This window comes from Mesoplodon mirus (assembly GCF_964341445.2).
Source record: "Mesoplodon mirus genome assembly, chromosome: 16".
Lineage (NCBI taxonomy): Eukaryota > Metazoa > Chordata > Mammalia > Artiodactyla > Ziphiidae > Mesoplodon > Mesoplodon mirus.
In genome coordinates this window covers 55,277,461-55,298,950 of record NC_138992.1, presented here as the reverse complement: position 1 = coordinate 55,298,950, position 21,490 = coordinate 55,277,461, and the positions used below count along the sequence as shown (strand labels likewise).

General features: G+C 35.8%; 1 protein-coding gene across 3 annotated transcripts in view; it reads left to right on the top strand.

Annotated features, from left to right (window-relative positions):
• Positions 1-20,667, top strand: part of ZBTB10 (zinc finger and BTB domain containing 10) — a gene marked incomplete at its 5' end in the record, with an annotated part of 35,431 nt that extends 14,764 nt beyond the window's left edge. For 2 of the 3 annotated variants that reach the window (XM_082600849.1, XM_082600847.1), the window contains 4 exons: positions 9,681-9,779; positions 14,852-15,028; positions 15,227-15,399; positions 15,699-20,667. In XM_082600849.1, the coding sequence (XP_082456975.1) occupies positions 9,681-9,779; positions 14,852-15,028; positions 15,227-15,399; positions 15,699-16,004 (755 nt within the window). In that variant the 3' untranslated portion in view covers positions 16,005-20,667. The remainder of the gene's footprint in view (positions 1-9,680; positions 9,780-14,851; positions 15,029-15,226; positions 15,400-15,698) is intronic. The other variant, XM_082600848.1, reaches the window with a different exon arrangement.
• Between the last annotated feature and the right edge of the window lie 823 nt (positions 20,668-21,490).

Sequence of the window (21,490 nt, the reverse complement as noted above, 5' to 3'; positions counted from 1 at the left end):
TCTGATGAACCTTGCTTAACTCACAAGTTTGGTTGTATCAGTGATGTGCTACATTCCAGCTGTTAAAATTTTACACAACTTTTTAGTGCCTCTGAATCCACCTTTATTCAGTGGCAGAAAATGGGTCCTGTAAGAGCTAGAACATAATATGATACAGGCTGGCAAATTTTTACCGTAAAAGGCCAAGCAGTAAATATTTTGGGGTTCGTTGGTCATAAAGTCAGTTACTTAAGTCTGTCATTGTAGCCTGAAAGCAGTCAGACAGTATGTAAACAAATGAACATGGGTGTGTTCCATTGTTGCCAACTTTTGGTATAGAGCAGTGGGTCTTAATCATGGCTGCATGTTGGCATTACTTGGGAACTTTACAGGCCATCATGATTCTTGGATCTCTCTGCTAGGGATATAGATTTAATTGGTCAGGGATGTGGCCTGGTTGTTGAAACTTTTATAAACTCTGCAGGTGATTGTGTTGTGAACCAAGGTTGAAATCCGCTGATGTAGAGGAAAGAGCCCAAACTGAATCAGGATTGGGAAGTGAGCTCTGCCACTTACTATGTTACCATAATCAAATGAAGCTAAACTCGTGCCCTCAGTTTCCTCTTCTTTAGAATATGCTATTTATTTTATAGGGTTATTATGAAAAATGACAAATATAAAAACATAGCTGAGGGGCTTCCCTGGTGGCGCAGTGGTTGAGAGTCCGCCTGCCGATGCAGGGGACACGGGTTCGTGCCCCAGTCCGGGAAGATCCCACATGCCGCGGAGCGGCTAGGCCTGTGAGCCATGGCCGCTGAGCCTGCGCTTCTGGAGCCCGTGCTCCCGCAACGGGAGAGGCCACAACAGTGAGTGGCCCGCGTACCGCAAAAAAAAAAACAAAAAAAACCCAAAAAAAACCACGTAGCTGACATGGTCATCTTAGTCCCCCTTAAAGACTATTGAGATTATTTAAAATCAGTTTTCCAGTGCAGTGTACTTTCTACCAAATTCTAGATAAGTGGTCTTATAACCTCAGCCTGACCTTTTGTTTTAATACTTAGAATACTTTTTGAAGCAGCCTGTTCCAGGGTAGAATGAATATCATTATTAGGAAGTTACTTTATATTGAGCTAAAATTTGCTTCTCTTTAACTTCCTAATTCTGCCATTTTTAGTAGTATAATCTGAGCCTAACCCCTAATCTCTCTAATCAACTTGATAACCCTTCAGATATTAACATTTGAAAAATTCACCTGAAGTCCCCTTCTTCTAGGCTAAGTGCTGTACCTCCCACCTTGTGAACTCCACACCATTTTACACCCTTCTTAACAGTCATAGACAGTTTGTTTCACCCTGAAATTTTGATGCACAGAATTGACTAGAACTCTCCAGGCAAATTCTGACCAGTAAAGAACACAGTGGGTCTGTATTTACCAAGGTTAAGGCCTTTCTCAAGGTCATTCAGTTAGTAAAAATAGAGGCAGTTTCCATGTTTAGGACTGTCTGGCATTAAAACCTTGGCAGTTAATAAACTAGTGACCCAGTCTTTTAAAAAATGAGGCCCATTTAAAACTTGTAACATTTTAATGAATTCCACATTAATGGTTATACTTTTTTTCATTTTCACTTATTGAAAAAATAGTGAAATTTTTCAGTGAAATAAATGCTTTTAAACGTACTTAAAATTCTAAACATCTGAAAAGTGGTGAATTATCCATTTAGTCTATAAGCAGTGCTTGGTATATTTGGATTTGTGGGTCTCTTGTAGGAACTGTGACTTCCCAGATTCTTAAGCCTACTATTTGTAAATCACAGCTCTAAGTAATGTCTTCTTGTCATATAATGTTGAAGGTGGTATTTGGATGCCTTATAAAGAAATATAATTGAGATATTGAGATAGGAAGGTTTATCAGGGATTGTATTCAGATAGTATTTTTTTAATCTTAAAGAAGGTAGTATACCTATTATTTGACTCACTACTGGGATTCCCTTCAAGTCATTTTGATATATGAAGATATTTGGAAGTGGAACTCAGGAAAAGTTAGAAACTTCGTTTTTACTGTCTTATTGGGGTTTATGGGATAATTAAAACTGTTAGGAAAAACAATTCTGGGTAATAAAGTAGGAAAAAAAGGAGTCATTTAATGAGTTCCTTTGATAATGTAAAAATTTCAAAACCTCATCTTCCTGATTTACAGGCAGAAAACAAATTTTAGCCAAATAAATAAAGTACATGTAAATCTAAGATTAGACATTAAATTGTAGGGGCAAAAATAACTAATGCCTACATTATTTTACACAGTGTGTTCATCTGTACTGTTAGAACAAGTCAGGTATGTTAATCCCATTTTTGATCTACTCTGGACTCATGGAACATTGGGTTTTCTGAATCTGTATTTTTGTATTATTTGTGCCAGTCACACTGGCAAGTTGCCCCCATTGTAAATAACTGTACTCTGCATGTAATACATTATATATATGCATGCAATACATACCTCATTTTGAACAAAGATTTTGAATGACTGACAAGAAACAAATTATCAAAATACAAATAAAATTTAGCAATAAAGAAGTGTGCTAGCCAAGGGTGTTAATATGGTTAGCCTAATTAAAATTGTTTTTTGTTGGTTCTAAGATGATAAGAAATCCTTCAAAGTGAGGAAACGTACCAGTTCTGTGGGATGACAAACTTTTCTGGTACTGCATTCTGAAAGGAATTTCTCCCGTGGGGTTTTGTATAGTTGACACCAAGTAGTATAATTGACAATTTCCTCAAAAGCATTTTCTAGTAAATGCAACAGTAGATTATATAATTAATTTTTATCTAATAAAAGCTGGTAAAATTTCATCTAGATAATTGAATTTTTAATGATGCCATACAAATACTCAGACGCAAGGTGGTTTTAGTTGATCAAAGGATATAATTTAGGGTTCTTTTAAACAATCTAGAAGTTCCTTTCTCTCATCTGTACTTTGAGATGGGAAAACAGTTTTGTGGCATTTGTGAATTTTTATTAATTCCTACAAGTAGATTTGAATTAGGTTTAAGCTTTAACCTCTTTAATTTGTGTAATTGTCTTTTGGTTAAAAAGCATTTAATTCGAGTATTTAGAAAACAACTTTGAGAAAAGAATGCTCAAATTATATATCTTTAAGATATCCTAATGAGTCATACTTGAAGTAGTGAATTACCAGCACTTATGCCCTTCTATATTTGGGGTGATAATTGGTACGTGACATCATTTTCAGATGTTGCAGAATCTTGAAATGCTTTCTTAAATTTTTTTTTTAATTTAAACATTTTTACAACTTTAAAAATTGGCCATCTGATTTGAGATTTTCCAATATTTTGGCCATGCCATATAAAGTTACTGTATGAACTACTTAAAATGTTTCCACTTAACTTGGCTTGAGTTTATCACACATAATGTCTCTAATTAGAAGGAAAGAAAATTTCATAATTATGAAATCTTGGAGGCTATAAATCAAAGCTTTTAAAAATCATTTTGGCAACAAAACCTGATAATTGGCAGCAAAACCACCTATTTATATTTTTTACTTATTTCCTAAAATGTGAATATCCATATATTTTGTTGCAGAAATACCATTTTGATTACAGGTTGCTACCCTACATCCACTGGGGGTGTTGTAGTTATTACTTGCCTAAAATCTGAAAATTTATGCATTGTACATCTTACCCCAAGTGTTTTACGTAACAGGTTTATGGACCTGGATTAGTTCTTTCTTCTTAAGGGATTCCAGATGTACTGCTCTACGTTACAGGCATCCTTTTGGTTGAGTATGTTACAAAGGATGAACTACAAGTGATTTAAAGTCATTTTTCTCTAGAAACTGTTACATTTGGGTATTAAATGGTAGTTTGAAGGCCTGATGCTCATTTAAAAAAATGAATGTCCACCACTAGCTAATGGACTGCAAAATATACTAATATATAAGACTCCTCAATATTTAATCTTAAAAGGATGATAATAGGTAACTATATGGTAATAGGAATATTCTGCCATCTTTTTTTTCCTTCTCCTTTACTTTCCTCTGCCCTAGTGTTCCTTTCCCTTCTCTCTCTGTTGTATCTGATCCAAGAGATGGCTACACTAATGATCATTCTCTTCAAGTTACAAGCCTTAAAGAGATAGAATTTGTGTGGCCATACTAAAGCTGTTTGTTGAAGAAGCCTTGTGTGATTCAATTATAAAAGCATTTTTGTGACTTCTATCTGTTGATGGTATTAAGTTGTCTAAACCCTGTGTCAACCCCTGAAAATTTTTGTAAGGCTAAATTTTTTATTTCTGATATAGCTTTAATATTCTGGGGTGACCAGAAATTTTATGTTATAACCACATATTATTACTTTTCTGGGACTCCAAAATAGCTTTCCATATCATAAGAGGAAATTTGGTAATAAAATTTTTTAAATCCGCAAGAAACTGAGCAAGAGGTCAGGTGATACTGCTCTCAAGATTGAGAACTTGTTCACAGCAGGATGGCTGTGGGGTAGAAACATACCAGTGCAGTGTGATCAATGTTAAAATCAGAAGTATGGCAGAGGGTGCAATGGGGGAGGTTCCTGACTGCTCATAAGAGTTGGAGAAAGCTTCATAGAGTTGGATCTTGGTTTGTATAGGAGTTTGCCAGGAGAGGGTGCAAGGTGGCAAGAAATTGGAGTAAGTGGGTGAAAGAATAGAAAGGGGAGTGTAGTAGGGGTAGATGAGGTTGGGTCAAACGTTAGGGCCAGATTGTAATTCTCTGTTTGACATGGTCATAAATTGTGAATTTTATTTTACAGACTCTGAGGCAGTGAGAGGTTTTAAATTAGAGATTCAAGCTGTATATATTTGCCTTTAACACAAAGGCATTTGGAGGGTGTTGTTCATGAATTGGAGTGGGGAGTGTCCCGAGGAGACCTGCTAAGGCCCATGGAAGAAATAACAGCCTTGTTTGAATAGAAGCAAAGAAGAAACAGTAGAGCCTAGTCTGTCATTTGAATCATCGAGTTTGGGGGTAAAGGGAAACTGCTATTTGTTGAGTCTCTAGGCTGCTATAGAACTGTCAAGGGTGCTTTGTATAATTCATTTGCAACTGAATTTACTCTCCACTGAAAGGGAAAAAAAACTCGAACACAGTGAATGAAGAGAAAAAAATCTATAACTGTTTATGAAAAAAAATCAGACTTAGTTCTCTGAAACTGTCTTCAGAGAAGAGAAATTTGTTGCTAGTATGTATTTACATGAAAACAAAAGTTGAATAGACCTTACTGAGTTTTTGTATGATGGAGTTGTAGTTATTTGTAGAACCTTGATTTCTGATGTCCTCTCTCATATTTCATTCTTTTAAAGAATACTTGCGTTTTAAGAAAATCTGGATTAGTCTGCACCTGCCTTATGTTTGGAGTTTCGAGAACCAAAAGCAAACGGTTAGGGAGACCTGCTTCTCAACATAACTTTGTTTAGCACTTACAGGCAGGTGCTGTACTAAGCACCAGATGCTTTGGAAATGATGCTAGCCCAGTGTGGTCCAAGAGAAACCTATAGCCACATGCACCATGATTAAACTTATTTAAGGACATCATGATTTATGTTGCACTTTATAATTTATGCAATATTTTTATTTACTAATGTTATTTTTCATAGCAACTTTGTGAAGTGGGTAAATATTGCTACTCTTTCCTTGTGAAGAAAATCAAGTTATGATTGTTATAAATTTGGGAGAAGGTAGAGACTGAGATTTATACCATTCTTTTTCATCTCATTGTCTTTGCATTGCTTGGTAATCAGGTTTTTTAAAAACCCATGAATAAGATGTCATTTTTTTAAAGAATGCAATACATGGTTAATCAGAGAAGTATAAAAAAGTGCATTCTAAGGAGGAAGTTGCTTTGAAGATAGACAAAAATGTGTTAAAGAACAATGACAGCTAATAACTAGGTACACTTAAGATTTTGGAGGTGCTTTTATTAAATAAAGAGGTTAATAAAGTGAAGGCTGGTTTGGCACAGAGTGTAGGTAGGTTTTTTTTTGTTCAGTAGATAACAAGTACCACTAGGAAAGTAAGTTTAAGATGTTTATACTTCTGCACTCTCATTTCCAGCATTGCAGATTGTACTTTTTCTTTTTTTTTTAATTGCCTGGTTAGTGCCTGTTTTGGTGCTCCTTTTGTCAGGAGGCAGTGTAATACAGTTAACAAACAGTGCGGCACTCTGCGCTAGCTTGTTTCCTCTTAAAGGTTGAGGATAAGAATATTCTTAACTATATAAATATATAGTGACATTTAAATGACATTGCATATACAAAAGGACTTTATGCATAAAACCTGTTTTTTTGGGGGCTTCCCTGGTGGCGCAGTGGTTGGGAGTCCGCCTGCCGATGCAGGGGGCACGGGTTCGTGCCCTGGTCCGGGGGGATCCCGTGTGCCACGGAGCGGCTGGGCCCGTGACCCATGGCCGCTGAGCCTGCGCGTCCGGAGCCTGTGCTCCACAGGGGGAGAGGCCACAGCAGTGAGAGGCCCGCGTACTGCAAAAAAAAAAACAAACCTGTTTTTTTTCTCTTAGGGAAGGAGTCAGTCATTATCTGTTCACTGAAGAACATACGTTTGTGAAAATAGAAGAAATTGCACGTGGCTTAGCATTTAGCTCTGATTATTTGAATGGTATTACATAGTGTACATTTACCTCCTATTATCTTATAAAACTAATGTTTTAATAGCTCTTCAAAAAAGGTCTTTTGTTGTTTGCAAAGAGGTCTCAGCCCTTTTTGCTAAGTTTACATTAAGAGAAAGATTTCCATAGGAAGGTCATGAATGTCACAAAAGCAAAGTATGTTAGAGTTTATTTTTTAATCCTATACTTTTTTGAGAAAAAGATGATGACCAAGAGTTCCTGGTGAAGCAGAATATATGTATTTTAAATTTTATTTATTTATTTTTCGCTGCATTGGGTCTTCGTTGCAGCGTGTGGGCTTCTCAGTGTGGTGGCTTCTCTTGTTGCAGAGCTCTAGGCGCGCAGGCTTCAGTAGTTGTGGCTCACGGGCTCTAGAGCACAGGCTCAGTAGTTGTGGCGCATGGGCTTAGTTGCTCCACGGCATGTGGGATCTTCCCGGACCAGGGCTCGAACCTGTGTCCCCTGCATTGGCAGGTGGAGTCATAACCACTGTGCCATCAGGGAAGTCCCAGAATATATTCTTGTATCAAGTGATGGGTTGGTTGCCTGGCTTCTATCTTACTCACATCAACTCAGCTGATTAAAAATAAGTTGCTAGGTGGGTTGGCTGATTTCAAATAAGGTACAGCAGTGATATGATGTATTGATCCCTAAGTTAAGCGTGGTTTTTGAAAGCTGTTGTCAACCTGGACGAGCTCATCTATTTTAAGATTTATTTTTGGTATCAAGAACCAAGTAGTTCGTACCTTTCAAATGGGTTTTAACATCTGTAGTATGGATACGATTTTGTTATTGCACACAGAAAGAATACATTTGCCATCTATTAAGGTTTTAGGTTGAGGTATTCTGTATTAGTGTCCATGTAGCATTAAAGATCACTAATTAAATCCTAATACTTGAAAGCCTTAAACAAATCACTATAGAATATTACGTAAATAGAAACACCCTGTATTTACAAACCTGCTTGGCAGAAGAAACAGACTGTACACTTTAAAATAATGACTTTTTTCAAAAGATGCTGGGAAAAGTAACATTTTTTAAATAATGCTTTAAATTTTATTTTTTGATTATTGAAATACATTTAACTTTTCATAGGAAAGCAAAGCCACTAAATTTCAATTAATTAATTTTCAGTTATTCGATGTTTTAGTGTTATTATATACCAGAAAACTGAGAATTTATTTATTTATTTATTTGTTTGTTTATTTATTTATTTTTTTGCTGTGCCACATGGTTTTCAGGATCTTAGTTCACTGACCAGAGATTAAACCCAAGCCATGGCAGTGAAATTACTGGATCCTAACTACTGGACTGCCAGGGAACTCCGGAGAAATTATTCTTCTTAAGTTTAAATTAGTAACACAGGTTGCAAAGGGCAGACTACTCAAGCCAACATTTAACAACATTTGTTGAAAAGCCTTTTATTTGTCATGCATTATGATAAATACTGAGAAAATAAAATCTAGATAGTATCCCTGCTCTCAAGGAACAGGAAAGGAGTCTGTCTATTTACTGCTCCTTCTGACTTCCAACCCATTTACTCTAGGCAGTAACCTCATGTTCTGCTGTTCTAAGTTACAGAGAAAATAAAAGCCAATAGACATTTAGTCTTTAAGTGCCTGTCTTCAAACTTCTCTCTGTATATACTGATTGTCTTAATGCTTCTGAATCCCATACTCCTTAGGAATCTTAAAAATTGATAATTCCTTCTTTTTGCAGTGTTTGTTCAGTGTCTTCTCCCTTTCTTGGTGACTTATTCCTTTTAGTATTTAAACATGTTTGTTTATTCCATCTTAAAAAAAAAACCCAAACTCTGACCCTATATCTCACTCTTGCCCTTTACAGCCACATTTCTCAGATTGTCTGTACTGTATCTCTCATCGTCTTCCGTTCACAGCACAGGCCACTCTCACTCTTTCTACTTGCCAGCTGACGCACCAGTACCACTCTAAGATCCCCAGGTGACCTCCAAGGTGCTCAGAATTTATTGAATGAAATGAAAGTAATGCATACTTCAGTCTCCATCTTGAATTCTTGGTAGTATAGGATGGTGACACCAAAGATGAGTCTTGAATGGGAGGTAGAGGAGCGATTGCCTATTAAAAGTGGCATTTGAAAAATGTCTTCTGAGACTTTGATTTGAGGAGTAGATAGTACCAGTGGGATAATGCTAGATTCATAAATAGAAACCTGAATATTAGGACCTTGTATTCTAAATTAAGGAGTTTGAAGATTATCCTAAAAACTGGTGAATTGATTTTAAGTAAAGGAGCAACATGTTTTATGTTGTTGAAAGATCTTTCTGGCAGTGTTGAGGGAAATGAAGAGTGAGCCCTGTATTTTGCAGCAAGGAGACCAAGAAACTGTTGAAGTAATTCTCTAACTAATCCAGGAGAATAATGATGAGTGCCTGAGTTAAGGCAGCCGTAGAGAAAAAGAAGAGATGGAACAGATTCAAGGGAAATAACAGATTGGAACCAAAAGTACTATCTCATTAGTATGCCCTTTATGCTGCTTTTCCATATTTCAAGATTAACTCTTAGGAATTACCTCTTCTCTGAAGTCTTCCTTTACTAATCTAGTATTAATTGGTCTTTTCCACTTCTGAACCAGTACAGAAACAATGTTTTATACATCTAGTGCTTAATACTAGCAGTAGCAGCTATCTTTTGGGTATCAGACACCATAATTGTAACAGTTGGCTTGCATTAACTAATTAAATTTCTTTATCAAATCTATGATATAGGTAGATGCATATGAGGAAACTGAGGCACATGCTTGTACAAATGGAGCCAGGCTCTAAAGCTCATTCTTAATCCAGTGTGTTGGTGTTCCTTTGGAGTGTGCACTTGTTCCTGTGGTTTCTGTGCGCTTTTGTGCCTTGTAGCGTTAAGCACATAGTAGCTATTCAGTGCTTGCAGATATCCCCTATTTAGTCTGCATAAGAAACAATTCCAAGAAGAGAGTGGTGTTCTGGGTGATGGCTATTGTGTGGTTGTAAATAACATTATTCTGTATCTCCTTTTCAGATCTGGATGGTGCTCTAGTCTCAGGGCCAGATTGTGATAGGAATGTGAATACAAGTTTATTGGCTGAAGCCGGCTCCAGTCAAGATGGAGGTGATGCTGGTAGGTACAATAGAATTTTAGCAGGAGTGCCTTTAAGAGGATTTGAAGATTGGGAGGTATTTGTGTATGTGTTTATTAAGGACCTACTGCAGTTTCTTTTCCTTAAAGGAAAGTATTAGGTATAGACACTTTCAGTCTGTGGCAGCTATGTTGATTGTAGAATTTAGAAGCCTGGTAAATACAAATGGATAGGTATTTCTTGTTTGTTTGAGGGAGTCATTTATTTAGAGTTGTTAAAACTTGTGGCTTGGGCTTCCCTGGTGGCTCAGTGGTTGAGAGTCCGCCTGCCGATGCAGGAGACACGGGTTCGTGCCCCAGTCCGGGAAGATCCCACATGCAGCGGAGCGGCTGGGCCCGTGAGCCATGGCCGCTGAGCCTGCGCGTCCGGAGCCTGTGCTCCGCAATGGGAGAGGCCACAACAGTGAGAGGCCCGCGTACCCCAAAAAAAAAAAAAACAAAAACAAAAAACTTGTGGCTTATGGCTTTCTGCTAGTGTATAGATGGAATAAGAATGGTAACTATCAGAATGGTTGACTAATATATTTTAATTAGCTTTGATGTAAAATAATAGTGTGGTTGTTGATGACTATAGAAAACGTTAATTCTAAATAGTGATATTTATAACAACTGCTTTGGGGGAAGTGCACATGAATACAAAGAATCCATGAGTATTCCAAAGAATAATATAGGTAAATTAAAAAGGGAGAAAGCTTTCTTAACAGAAGAATGCCAAGCTAATAAACATAGATGAATGGTAGAATTGGAAAAACACCTATTTTTCAATGTCCACGGGAAATAATTCAAGGTCATCATTGGATAGTAAGCCACCATTGATGGGCTTATCCCATGATGACTGGGATAAGTTTGTTGTAATAGCATTTTGTTGTAAGTTTGTTGTAATAGCATTTTACAGTTTTGTTATAATAGCATTTTGCTGTAATAGCATTTTCGCGTGGTCTCAGTATCATACCACAGGTTACTTTTATTCCCAAAGGAGAAAAGATATCTGTACAATAAAGACATCTGATGAACATGATCATAGCCAAGTGATTAAATTTAGTATGCCTCCTGGTATGATGCACTAGCTGGCACCATCACCTGTGTCTTATAGTATACTTGCCAGAATGTTTCACTCGACTTTAATCATGAGGAGAAAAAAAGACAAATCTCTCCAAATCCAGCACGTCCAGATTCTAAAATGTTAATGCCAAGAAAGACAAGCAGAGGAACTGCTAGGTCAAAGGAGACCAATGAGACCAACTTAAATGCATTTAGCATTATGTCAATCTTTTATTATATCATTGATCCAAAAAAAAAGAAAAATGAAGAGGCATTTTGGGGATAGTTGGAAAGGTGAATATGTAGTCTGGGTTAAATGATAGTCTTAACAATTTTTAAAATTCTTGGATGTGATAAAGGCACTGTGGTTTATATAGGAGGAAGTTCTAAAAGGTGCATGCTGTGTTTAGGGGTGAAGTGATGAAGCATGCAAGTTGTTTTCAAATAGTACACAAAGGTGTATATATGTATACATAGAGCGAAAGCACATGTGACAAAACTAACATTTGTTGAAGATCAATAAAGGGATATGGGATATTCAGTGACTCCGTTTCTGTAGCTTTGGAAATCTTTATAAACAATTGATGGGGACCGGGATAACTATGGGGGTACTTTTACAGAAAACTCCCAGGGGCTTTTGAATATATAGTGTGCACGGACCAAAATTAAGCCATAATTCTGAAGAAACTGCCTTAAGGTGGTTTTCTCCTAACTGTTGAAAAGAATTTACAAAGACTTTGAAGTTAGCAGTTTACAGATTAGATGCACTGAATTTTGAACACTTGTCTCTTGTACAGAAAATCACTAATAATGCCAAGAGTACTTTATTGCACTTGCTTTCTTGTTTTAGAAATCTGGTTCAAGAATGGGTTTATTTAGTTGGGCATGTGAATTCAGATGTAAAATTTAAGTTTGTGCACATAAACATATTCAGTGGAGGACGGTCCATATAATTCATTTCATTCTCAAAAAACAAATCCTTGATTTAGAGTCCTTTCTCTTTAGGGGACATTCTAATCCATTAATGAGTATTTTGGGGAATTCCCTGGCGGTCCAGTGGTTAGGATTCTGTACTTCCACTGCAGGGGGCATGGGTTCAGTCCCTGGTCAGGGAACTAAGATATCCTGCAAGTTGCACGGTGCAGCCAAAAAAAAAGAAATAGTATTTTTGCAACTGAGATCCCTTGTGTTACGGTTTTTTGTTTTTTGGTTTTTTTTGTGGTACGCCGGCCTCTCACTGCTGTGGCCTCTCCCGCTGCGGAGCACAGGCTCCGGACGCGCAGGCCCAGCGGCCATGGCCCGCGGGCCCAGCCGCTCCGCGGCATGTGGGATCTTCCTGGACCGGGGCACGAACCTACGTCCCCTGTATCGGCAGGCGGACTCCCAACCACTGCGCCACCAGGGAAGCCCCTGTGTTACGGTTTTGACATTAAAAAAGAAAAAGTGCTTTCTTCTTAGTTTGCCATTATGGAATAATGTACCCAGAAGATTATTAAACAGTAAGCACAATTATAGAACTTAATGATCCTTCAGTTTTATGAATTGCAAAGGAAATACCCTTTTCAGTTTTCAAATGGGTGTTTTATCAGATTGTTTGAACATTAAATGTATCCTTTGCAATCCAAAATAGTTACCTGAAATTTGCTGTTTGTGTGTTTACTTTTACTGTATATTTGTTTTCTAAATGCTTTGGCACAATTTTCTTGGGTGGGTGGGTACTGCCATGATACTAGTCAGTTGGTACTGCCAATTCTAGGCATTTAAATTTTGGTTTGTTTGGGTTGTGGCTTTCTTTTGTTTTTGAAGTCTCCTGTTCTTTATTTGTAACAATTGTATTTTAATTTTCTGCATCCTCTAACTCCAAAGTATCCTTTTTCTCCCTCCCACTCAAAGGCGCAATACCTTGGTTCAAGTTGCTCTTATACTTCCTAAAAGTAATTTGTACTGGTTATAAGAATTTGGAGAGATGAAAGAAGTTTGAGATGAGGCTTTCTTAATTTGAATTACCATTTTGTATTCCAGATATGGTTTTCTTGCCAGGACCATGGATGCTTTTTATTGCATCTTACTGTAGGTCTAGAGAAACATTCCAGGTGTTAAAAATCTTCAATTCTGAATCTTGAGTTATCAATTCATCACTTGTTTTAGGGCTGCTCTCTTTATTCTTATGCAGTGAATAATATTTTGTTGGATATTAGCATATCTAATAATGATTTATGAGGTTAGTTTTCCAAGTTTTTTGAGCAAGTAAAAAATAGTACATGTTAGCACTTTGCTAGATACATTTATTCAACAAATAATTGAATGGTGTATGTTTGGGACATTAGAAATACTGAGGTGAGTAATAGGCACAGTCCTTGCTCTTAGAGCTTACTTTGTTTTGTACTGATTTGGACAAGAGCTATGAATCATAAAACTCAAACTTTATGTAGAAATGTGAAACTGAAAATTGATGAACTTTCACAGGCTACTACTCCCAACCTTATCTCTATCACACACACATAGATATGGTGTCTCACTTTAGGATTCTGAAACTTTACCCCAAGCAGTATTACAGTTAAATTATATAATTATGGATTCAGAGGGCTTTCCTAACATTAAAAAAAAGTGGGTGAAGGTATTCCAAGTACAAAACAATTTACAATAGTAGTAATGAATTGCAATTTTTTAAATACCTTAAGACCTTTTTGTATTGTTGGGTATTGATACTTTCAATTTTTCCTTAAGAGGGAAATCTTAAGTTCTTTTAATTTTTAAAAGAGGCAATGTATCTGGCAAGTAGATACAGGAAATCGAATTCTTAGAAAACTCATTTGGCAAGCACTCTCTTATAAAATCGTGTATATGGGAGAAAAATTATTAAATTGCTGCACGAGTGTGCTGTGCATATATCCTAGAAAGCAGTGTTCTAGGCAGGGGAAGGAGTAAGTGCAAAGTGCAAAGGCCTTAAGGTGGGAGCCAATTTATCATGGTGGAACAGCACAGAGGCCAGTATGATTGGAATAGAGTAACCAAGGGGTTGACTTGGAAACAAGGGCTAGATCAGGTAAGGCTTTGTAGTATATTGGAAGTCTTTGGCTTGTACTATGAGTAAGATGGTTAGTACTTGCTCTGATTTAAAGTTTTAAAAGAATCTCCGATTGCTGTGTTGAGAATAAACTCTAGGAATGCAGCACCAGTGTGAGCTGGGAGACAAGCAGATGGCTATTGAAGATAATCCAGAGGCAGCAGTTGATGGCCGATTGGAATAGGATGGCTGTAGTTATGGGGGACTCTGGGTATCTTCACATTGCCAAAGGACTCCTGGATCCGAGGAATTACATACATATTCAAGATGGAATTAAATGCAGAGGAGATGATTCCTACTTTAGCTTGTCTGAAGATCCCCAGGCACAAATTCCCTAAGGCTCATTGAGTCTACTTTCCAGACTTGACTTAAGGATGACATTAGAGAGGTGTTGATGAACCCCCAGATTCCCCATTACCTTGCACCAGTGTGTCTGAAACAACAAACAAGGGTCTGATAATACAAGAACTTTACATTTGTAATTACCTTATATTTATATTCTTCATCCTTAGCCCATTTCTTCTCTACTGATAGAAGACTATCCCATTCCACAGCTGGGCCTCCCATTCCACAGTTGGGTTTCCCATTCCACAGCTGATACTGGTCTTAAGTGATAGTATAGTTAGAAACAGCAGCTATTAAAAGGGTAGTTTCATGTGGGCTCCACATACCATTGAACAGTATTTTTATTTTACTGAATTTTTTTTTCTGTGGTTGAATTGTATTTTAAACTTTAGTTTTTCTATTCTAATAGCCTGCCAACCAGGATATTATAAATTGGGATAATAAGGTATGAGACCATCTCAGTTGTAGACTAAAATATAGTTTTTAATTCAGCTATTTTATATTAAGCTGTTCTGTCATAAAATATAGATTTTTTTTATTCTCATAAGAGACAGATCTTAATTACCATCATTACATCAGGATCACTTTTCAATTGTTTTAGGTCCTTCACATGATTTCAAATATGGCCTGATGCCTGGCCCTTCAAGCGATTTCAAGTATGGATTGCTACCAGGTACTTCAAATGATTTCAAGTATGGATTGCTACCAGGTGCTTCTAACGATTTCAAGTATGGATTATTGCCTGAATCTTGGCCAAAACAAGAAACTTGGGAAAATGGCAAGTATTAGTCAAACATCTATAGAATTCTTAATACTTTTTATCAAATAAAAGCCTCCACATTCTGGGTTCTAAAAAACTCAGATAGTAGTAGCCCTATAATAGTCCCTGTACTCAGGAATGGACAAGCTTTTGATAGCAAATTTTCTGTTTAATATATAATAAGTGCTTTTTTTGTTTGTTTTTTAATTCTCAAAGGTGAATCATCTCTAATCATGAACAAGTTAAAATGCCCTCATTGTAGCTATGTAGCCAAATACAGACGAACACTAAAAAGGCATTTGCTCATTCATACGGGAGTCAGATCCTTTAGCTGTGATATTTGTGGGAAACTGTTTACTCGCAGAGAACATGTAAAAAGACATTCCCTGGTAAGTAACTTTAAATGTAAATAATCTTTGAGATAAACTGTATTTGTGTCAGTGAAGCTCAAGATATTTTAACACTATTACCTACAAATTTAAGGAAGGTAGATTATTAAATAAATTGCTTTAAACAATGAATGTGATTTATGAACCAGTACTGAACTTCATACAGAAAGATAATGATGTATTATCATACATACATTAATATGTATCCCATTGTTAAATGGGAGGTTTAATTTGAATGGTTCAAATGTATTATATTGTCTGTACTATCCTTACATTGGATTTTTCCCCCCTTCAATTAGGTGCATAAAAAGGATAAAAAATACAAATGTATGGTGTGTAAGAAGATCTTCATGTTAGCAGCCAGTGTTGGAATAAGACATGGATCTCGACGCTATGGTGTTTGTGTAGACTGTGCAGATAAATCACAACCAGGAGGGCAAGAAGGTGTAGATCAGGGACAGGATACAGATTTCCCTCGGGATGAAGAATACGAGGGGAACGGAGGTGGAGAAGCTGATGAAGAGCTGGCTGATGATGGAGAAGATCAGAATGATGCATCTCGTTGGGATGAATCCGGAGATGTTTGTATGTCTCTAGATGACTAACTGACCTACTATACTCCTCAAGGATGCTGCATTTGGACATAATATGAATCAACAATTTGAACTGTTGAACTTGAAGGCTTGCAAAATATGGTACATGCTGGATGGTAGTTATGTTGCTGTGAAAACTGTAGGGTCAAAGCCTTATAGCAAAAAAATTTTTTTTTATATTTGCACAGGACTGTACAGCAGACAACCTTGTGGTTGGATTACATGGAGTCTACACATCTTCAGTCAGTTATTATCAAAGTAAAAATATTTTTTATTTATAGGATATACAGTAACTATTTGGGTCCTATGGAAATATAGTACCTGTTCTTAAAAAGCTTACATTCATGTGCCACTTTAACATGAATTAAGAAAATCCATTATTAAGAGTACAGTGACAGCTGACCTAATTACTCTGTCCATCAAACCACTCAGGCTAGTTTGTACTAGTAGAGTTTTGTTTCTATTTTTATTTTTATTAATTTTATTTTTTTTAATACAGATGTTCAGTGAGGGGCCTTTTCAACCCCATTGGTTCTACTTTTCTGTATTTTCCATTTTAATTTGCTTCATAACTTAAACCAAGTCTCTTCTAGTCTTAGGTATTATTTCTCAATTTTGTGCTGATGGGCATGTTTATAAGAACTGGAGAGGTAATTTATTGGAATGAACTAACTGACTTCCTCCATTCCCCCTTTCCTTTTTGACATGAATTATACTACTTTACAAATGAAGAATGATGTTGCAAAGTACCATGGTGAGGCTGACAAATACCACTAAAATGATTATGATTTAGAAGTAACTTTCTCCTGCTGCTCTAATCTGATAAATGGTTACTATATGACGTTTTCTGACAAGGCATTCGGTTTTGGGTATCTGTTACTTTGGCACTACTCTTGTTTGCTTCTTTTTATTTTTGCCAGTGTACTATACCTCAGTCCTATTTGAAAAGACAAATCTAATCGAAAGAAAAGTCATAGATAAAATGATTTGTTTTATAATTTATCCTTCATGTCCAGTTTTGGTTAGCTTGTTATGCAATATAAGTGAAATATCAGGTTTTTACTCCTGTGCCCTTTTTATCATTAAAATTAACACAAAAAGTGCATTCTCTTTTGTTTCATACTTACTGGGGTATTCAGTGTTTGAAATTATGATAGATAATTTAGTTAATTTATTTTTCAGTTCCTCGAAGTCACTACATCTTGATATATAGTCTTTCTAGTAGTCACCATGATTCAACAATCTGCAAAAATCCTACAAATAAAGCATTGAGACGCTTTACAATTTTTATTCTGTTAGCTAAATTCTTCAGGGTACAAGGGGGTGATGTGTTAAGTTGAAATTGCCAGACTTATTTAGCCTGATGACAGATGAATTAGCTGATTGACTCACAGCAGCATTTCACATAATTGATATTAACATGCACAACATTTATCAGGAACATATTGTATATTATATAAGATTGAGGGATATCGTATTTTCAGCTTTCTTTTAAATAGAAATTGAGTATATTTTCCTATTTTATATCAGGTAACTAAATTATGCTAGTCGTGTGGAGAAAATTGCAAAGTACACTTTGGCAGACATAATCCTTTTGGCGCTCCATCCCATCAAAGTTGAAAAGATGATAGGTTTTTTAAGAGACAGTCTTTCTTATTGTCTCTGATTTCAGTAGAAAAATGGTTTAATGTTAGACACTGATGCTTCTGCTTGGATAAATCAAAGAAAGATAAAGTACAGTTACATGGTTAGATGCATCATTTGTCACCTAAACTTTATCATAGTTTCTACAAAACTGAAAAAACTGACATGAATAGTTTTGGTTTGACTTTTGTTTAAGACTGAAGAGTACATCTTTTTCTCAATGTTCTAGACAAATGAGTAAAATGTAATTCTGGTTGGGTCCAAAGTAGACGTTAGTTGGGCAAAGATAACTATGAATGGAAAAGTATTTTAAACGTAAAATGTTCTGCTTTGTGAATATGTAAGTATAGTATAAAGATTTCTTTCATCCCATTTATCCCTCTCCTTTAAAATAAACCATAGTTTACAATTGGTAGATCTGTCTATATATAAATATATATTAAAGAGAAAAGATATATATCTAAAAATCACCTAAGTCTGCTTTATTAGATTCACTTGAGTGAACTACAGTTCACTTATTGCATAGAAACTGGACTTGGCTTTACATTCTTAATGTACTTTTACTTTTCCTTAAGATATGAACTTACTCTCTTTAAACTGAATTTTCTTTTACTACTTAAATCATTTATGTATATCTGGTAAATTATGACCAAATTTTTGTTAGATTGCATACAGTAAATTGAAATACACTCTTGGTACACTACGGGATTGTTGTGCTTTTGTTTTGGTTTTAGTTGGAAACAAGGTTTGATGTAGATGGCTTGTTACTGTTAATTTAAAATATTCTATAATTATTGTCCATTACCTTTTATGTTGTGTTGTGACAGATTTGGCTATATTTTTAGTCAACTGAAATATACTTTAAGAGTTTGTTTTTAGAAAGGTAATCCAAAGGAAAAATGTTTATACTCTTGAATATATTAGCCTCAGCCTATATAAAAATTTCGTCTTTAAAGTAAACATTTTACCAGAAACAGAATTGACAGATTTTTCTACTTGCTGACTGCCTAACTTATTTTGTTTCATGATCTCGAGGGGACTGCCTTTTCCCTTCCAGATCTTTTTTAAAAAAATAGTTTAGTACTAAGGTATACTACTGGATGTTTCTATTTTTTTAAGTATATTCTTTTTCTGACTTACAGTACAATTTCAGGAAGTTGATAGATACTAAGAACTTATGATTGGTCTCAGAGAGGTAACAATGGAATACTCAAAATTTTGTGTGTGGAGCCCTGGCGGAATTATGTGTTACACATTTGCTGAATTTTTCTCTTGTAACTTATATTTTAAATGAAAAATATTTTAGAGCTTTTATTTAATGAAGGGGAAGAGTATAAACTGTTCATTTCCTGCTTATTTTGTGGTAACAGACCCTCACAAATCAAGATCATGTGTTCTTTCTTACAAGTCTCAGAGACAGTTACTTCATACGGTCCCTGATTTTTGTTTTTGGCCCTCATTTTTCATATTCACTAGATATTTTGCTAAATTTTAACACCATAACAAGAGCTAAAAAAAAAAAACATTATAGGAAGGGAAAACTGAACAGTAATGAGTAACTTTGAAATTTGGGTGGAAAACATGAGCTGGTTTTGGTAGAGCCATCCTGATGAAGGAAGAGTGAGATGAATGAGTTAATTCATGTAAAGCGCTTAGAACACTGCCTGGTGCATAATAGGGGGCATGACACATCATAGTTGTTTAATAATACGTGGAAAACCAAGATGAAAAGAAGTGGGGAAAGGGGTGGAGAATAGGGAGAAAATAGGGAATGAAAAGATTGGGGCTTAGAAATTTGTAGTAATACAATGTGCTGTAAAAGGCCTGAAGATGACTGGAGTAGTATAATAGGGGAAAGTGTGATGGAAGATGGGTCTGAAAAATCATAAAATTTAAAACCAATAAGCTTTATTTATGTTTTTAGGATTTAACATAGAATGAAACAGTTATTCTTCTGAATAACCCCAAAAGCTAGCATGTGTTTAGTGCCTGCACGTGCCATGCGCTTTACATTATCTTATCCGATTCCCTATAAGTAGGTGCTGTTGTCTCCATTTTGTAGAAGAGGAAAGGCTCCATTGAAATCTGCTTAATTTAATTTGACTAATGTAACACAGTTACTAAGTGGTAGAGCTGGATTTTGACCAGGTCTGATTCTGAAGCCCATGCTCTTTTTAGGGGGCTCTACTGCCCCAACTTTTGTAGGATTTTAGCTCTTTAAAGGGGTCTGTCTACGGAGACATCTTTTCCCTGTAAAACAGCTATGTTAGCAATTTGAATGTCTAATCCTTCCTCCCCCAAATATCCTTAATACTCTTTCCTCCTAGGACAGCAGTTGTTGTATCACATGATTATAAACAAGATACCCGACCTCAGTGTAGCTCATGCTGTTAATTGGCTATAGCGTTTTCATTTTTAAAAGGATGATTTTTAACTGAAGAACTAGATGTGAACCCCAGTTTTTGTGCCGTTCAGTCACCCGGATCCTTAAACTTAACTATGGTACATAATACACATGCTTAGAACTAACAGGTGTTTTTTCTTAGTCACTTTAGGATTTTAAATGGAAAGGTTTTTTTTTTTTCTTGCTGTATCCCTACTTTCAAGTGAAGTTGAACCATTCAAGGTAGTTTAAAACGTATTAGGGATAAGCACACTTTAAAAGATGTTTTCTAGCCCTGAATTTTATGACATTGGGTACTTAAAATTTGGAATATGCTGGCTATTGAGAACAAAATTTTGGGTTTAGGAGAGGGATGGTTGAGGCCATTATGAAATGGGAGAATCAGCATTTTAAACACTGTAAACATAAAAGAACACTTTCTTCTGCCTGCTGTTTGTAAAAGCTCTTTGGGAAGATCTTTTACGAAGACCAATTTTTTAATGTAATTTACCTACCTAGTATAAGTGTCCTAAGACATGTATGTAAACTTCCACAACTGTTTTGTCTGTGTATTTAGGAAATACACAAGAATCTTTATCAAACCTAAAAATATAAACTTGTGAGCACTGAACTGCTTCTGGCTTTGTGAATTTTGTTGACTCTGACATTTAATTCACATTTCTTTGCTTTTAACATATACTAATTTAGACTAATTGGGGTCGGGAACACCTTTGTAAAATTTGACTTATGTATATAATTCAGATACCTTTGTACTTAAGGTTTACAAGTTTGAATTGTAGAATATGAAGGGTTTTTTGGTTTGTCTCTTTTTTGTGAAGTGCATAAAAGACCCAAACTACCTCCTAGTAATGTTTGGAGAGCTGCTTTAATTAATAGCAGTGATTTGTAATCAGCATATTGTCCTTCATCTTTATTTTTTGGAATTCTCTACAGGTTATAGAAAACATTGAAATATTCCTCCTGAAATGTACGTACTTTTGGAAATGAGTTGACAAGCAAAGGTGAACTGCTTCATCTCATATTTGCTGCATACTAGTGGATTAATGGATTATAAGTAAATATATAAATTTCAAGTCTGAAACTTTTTAATAATACAGAAAAAACGTACTTTTAAAAGGCTTTTGTGGTGGTGGTGTTAGTAATAGCCCAAAGGAAATCATAGAATGACTAGATATCCAGACTTCTAATTATTAAAGAAATGAGTTTTGATTTAGTTTGGAAAACCGTGAATTACTGAATGGGATGCCTGTATTGCATATAATTCTTAGTATCTTTAAACTTAAAAAAAAAAAACTGTCATGTGGCAGAATTAGATATATTCTAATGGTTTATATAGATAGACTCTCTACGGTCCCAAGGGATTAGGATTGGAACTGCTCAGAGTGCTCAAGGTTAAAAAGCAGTCTTTAATAAATAAAGATGCAGTGGGATTACTCCAGGAAAAAACCAA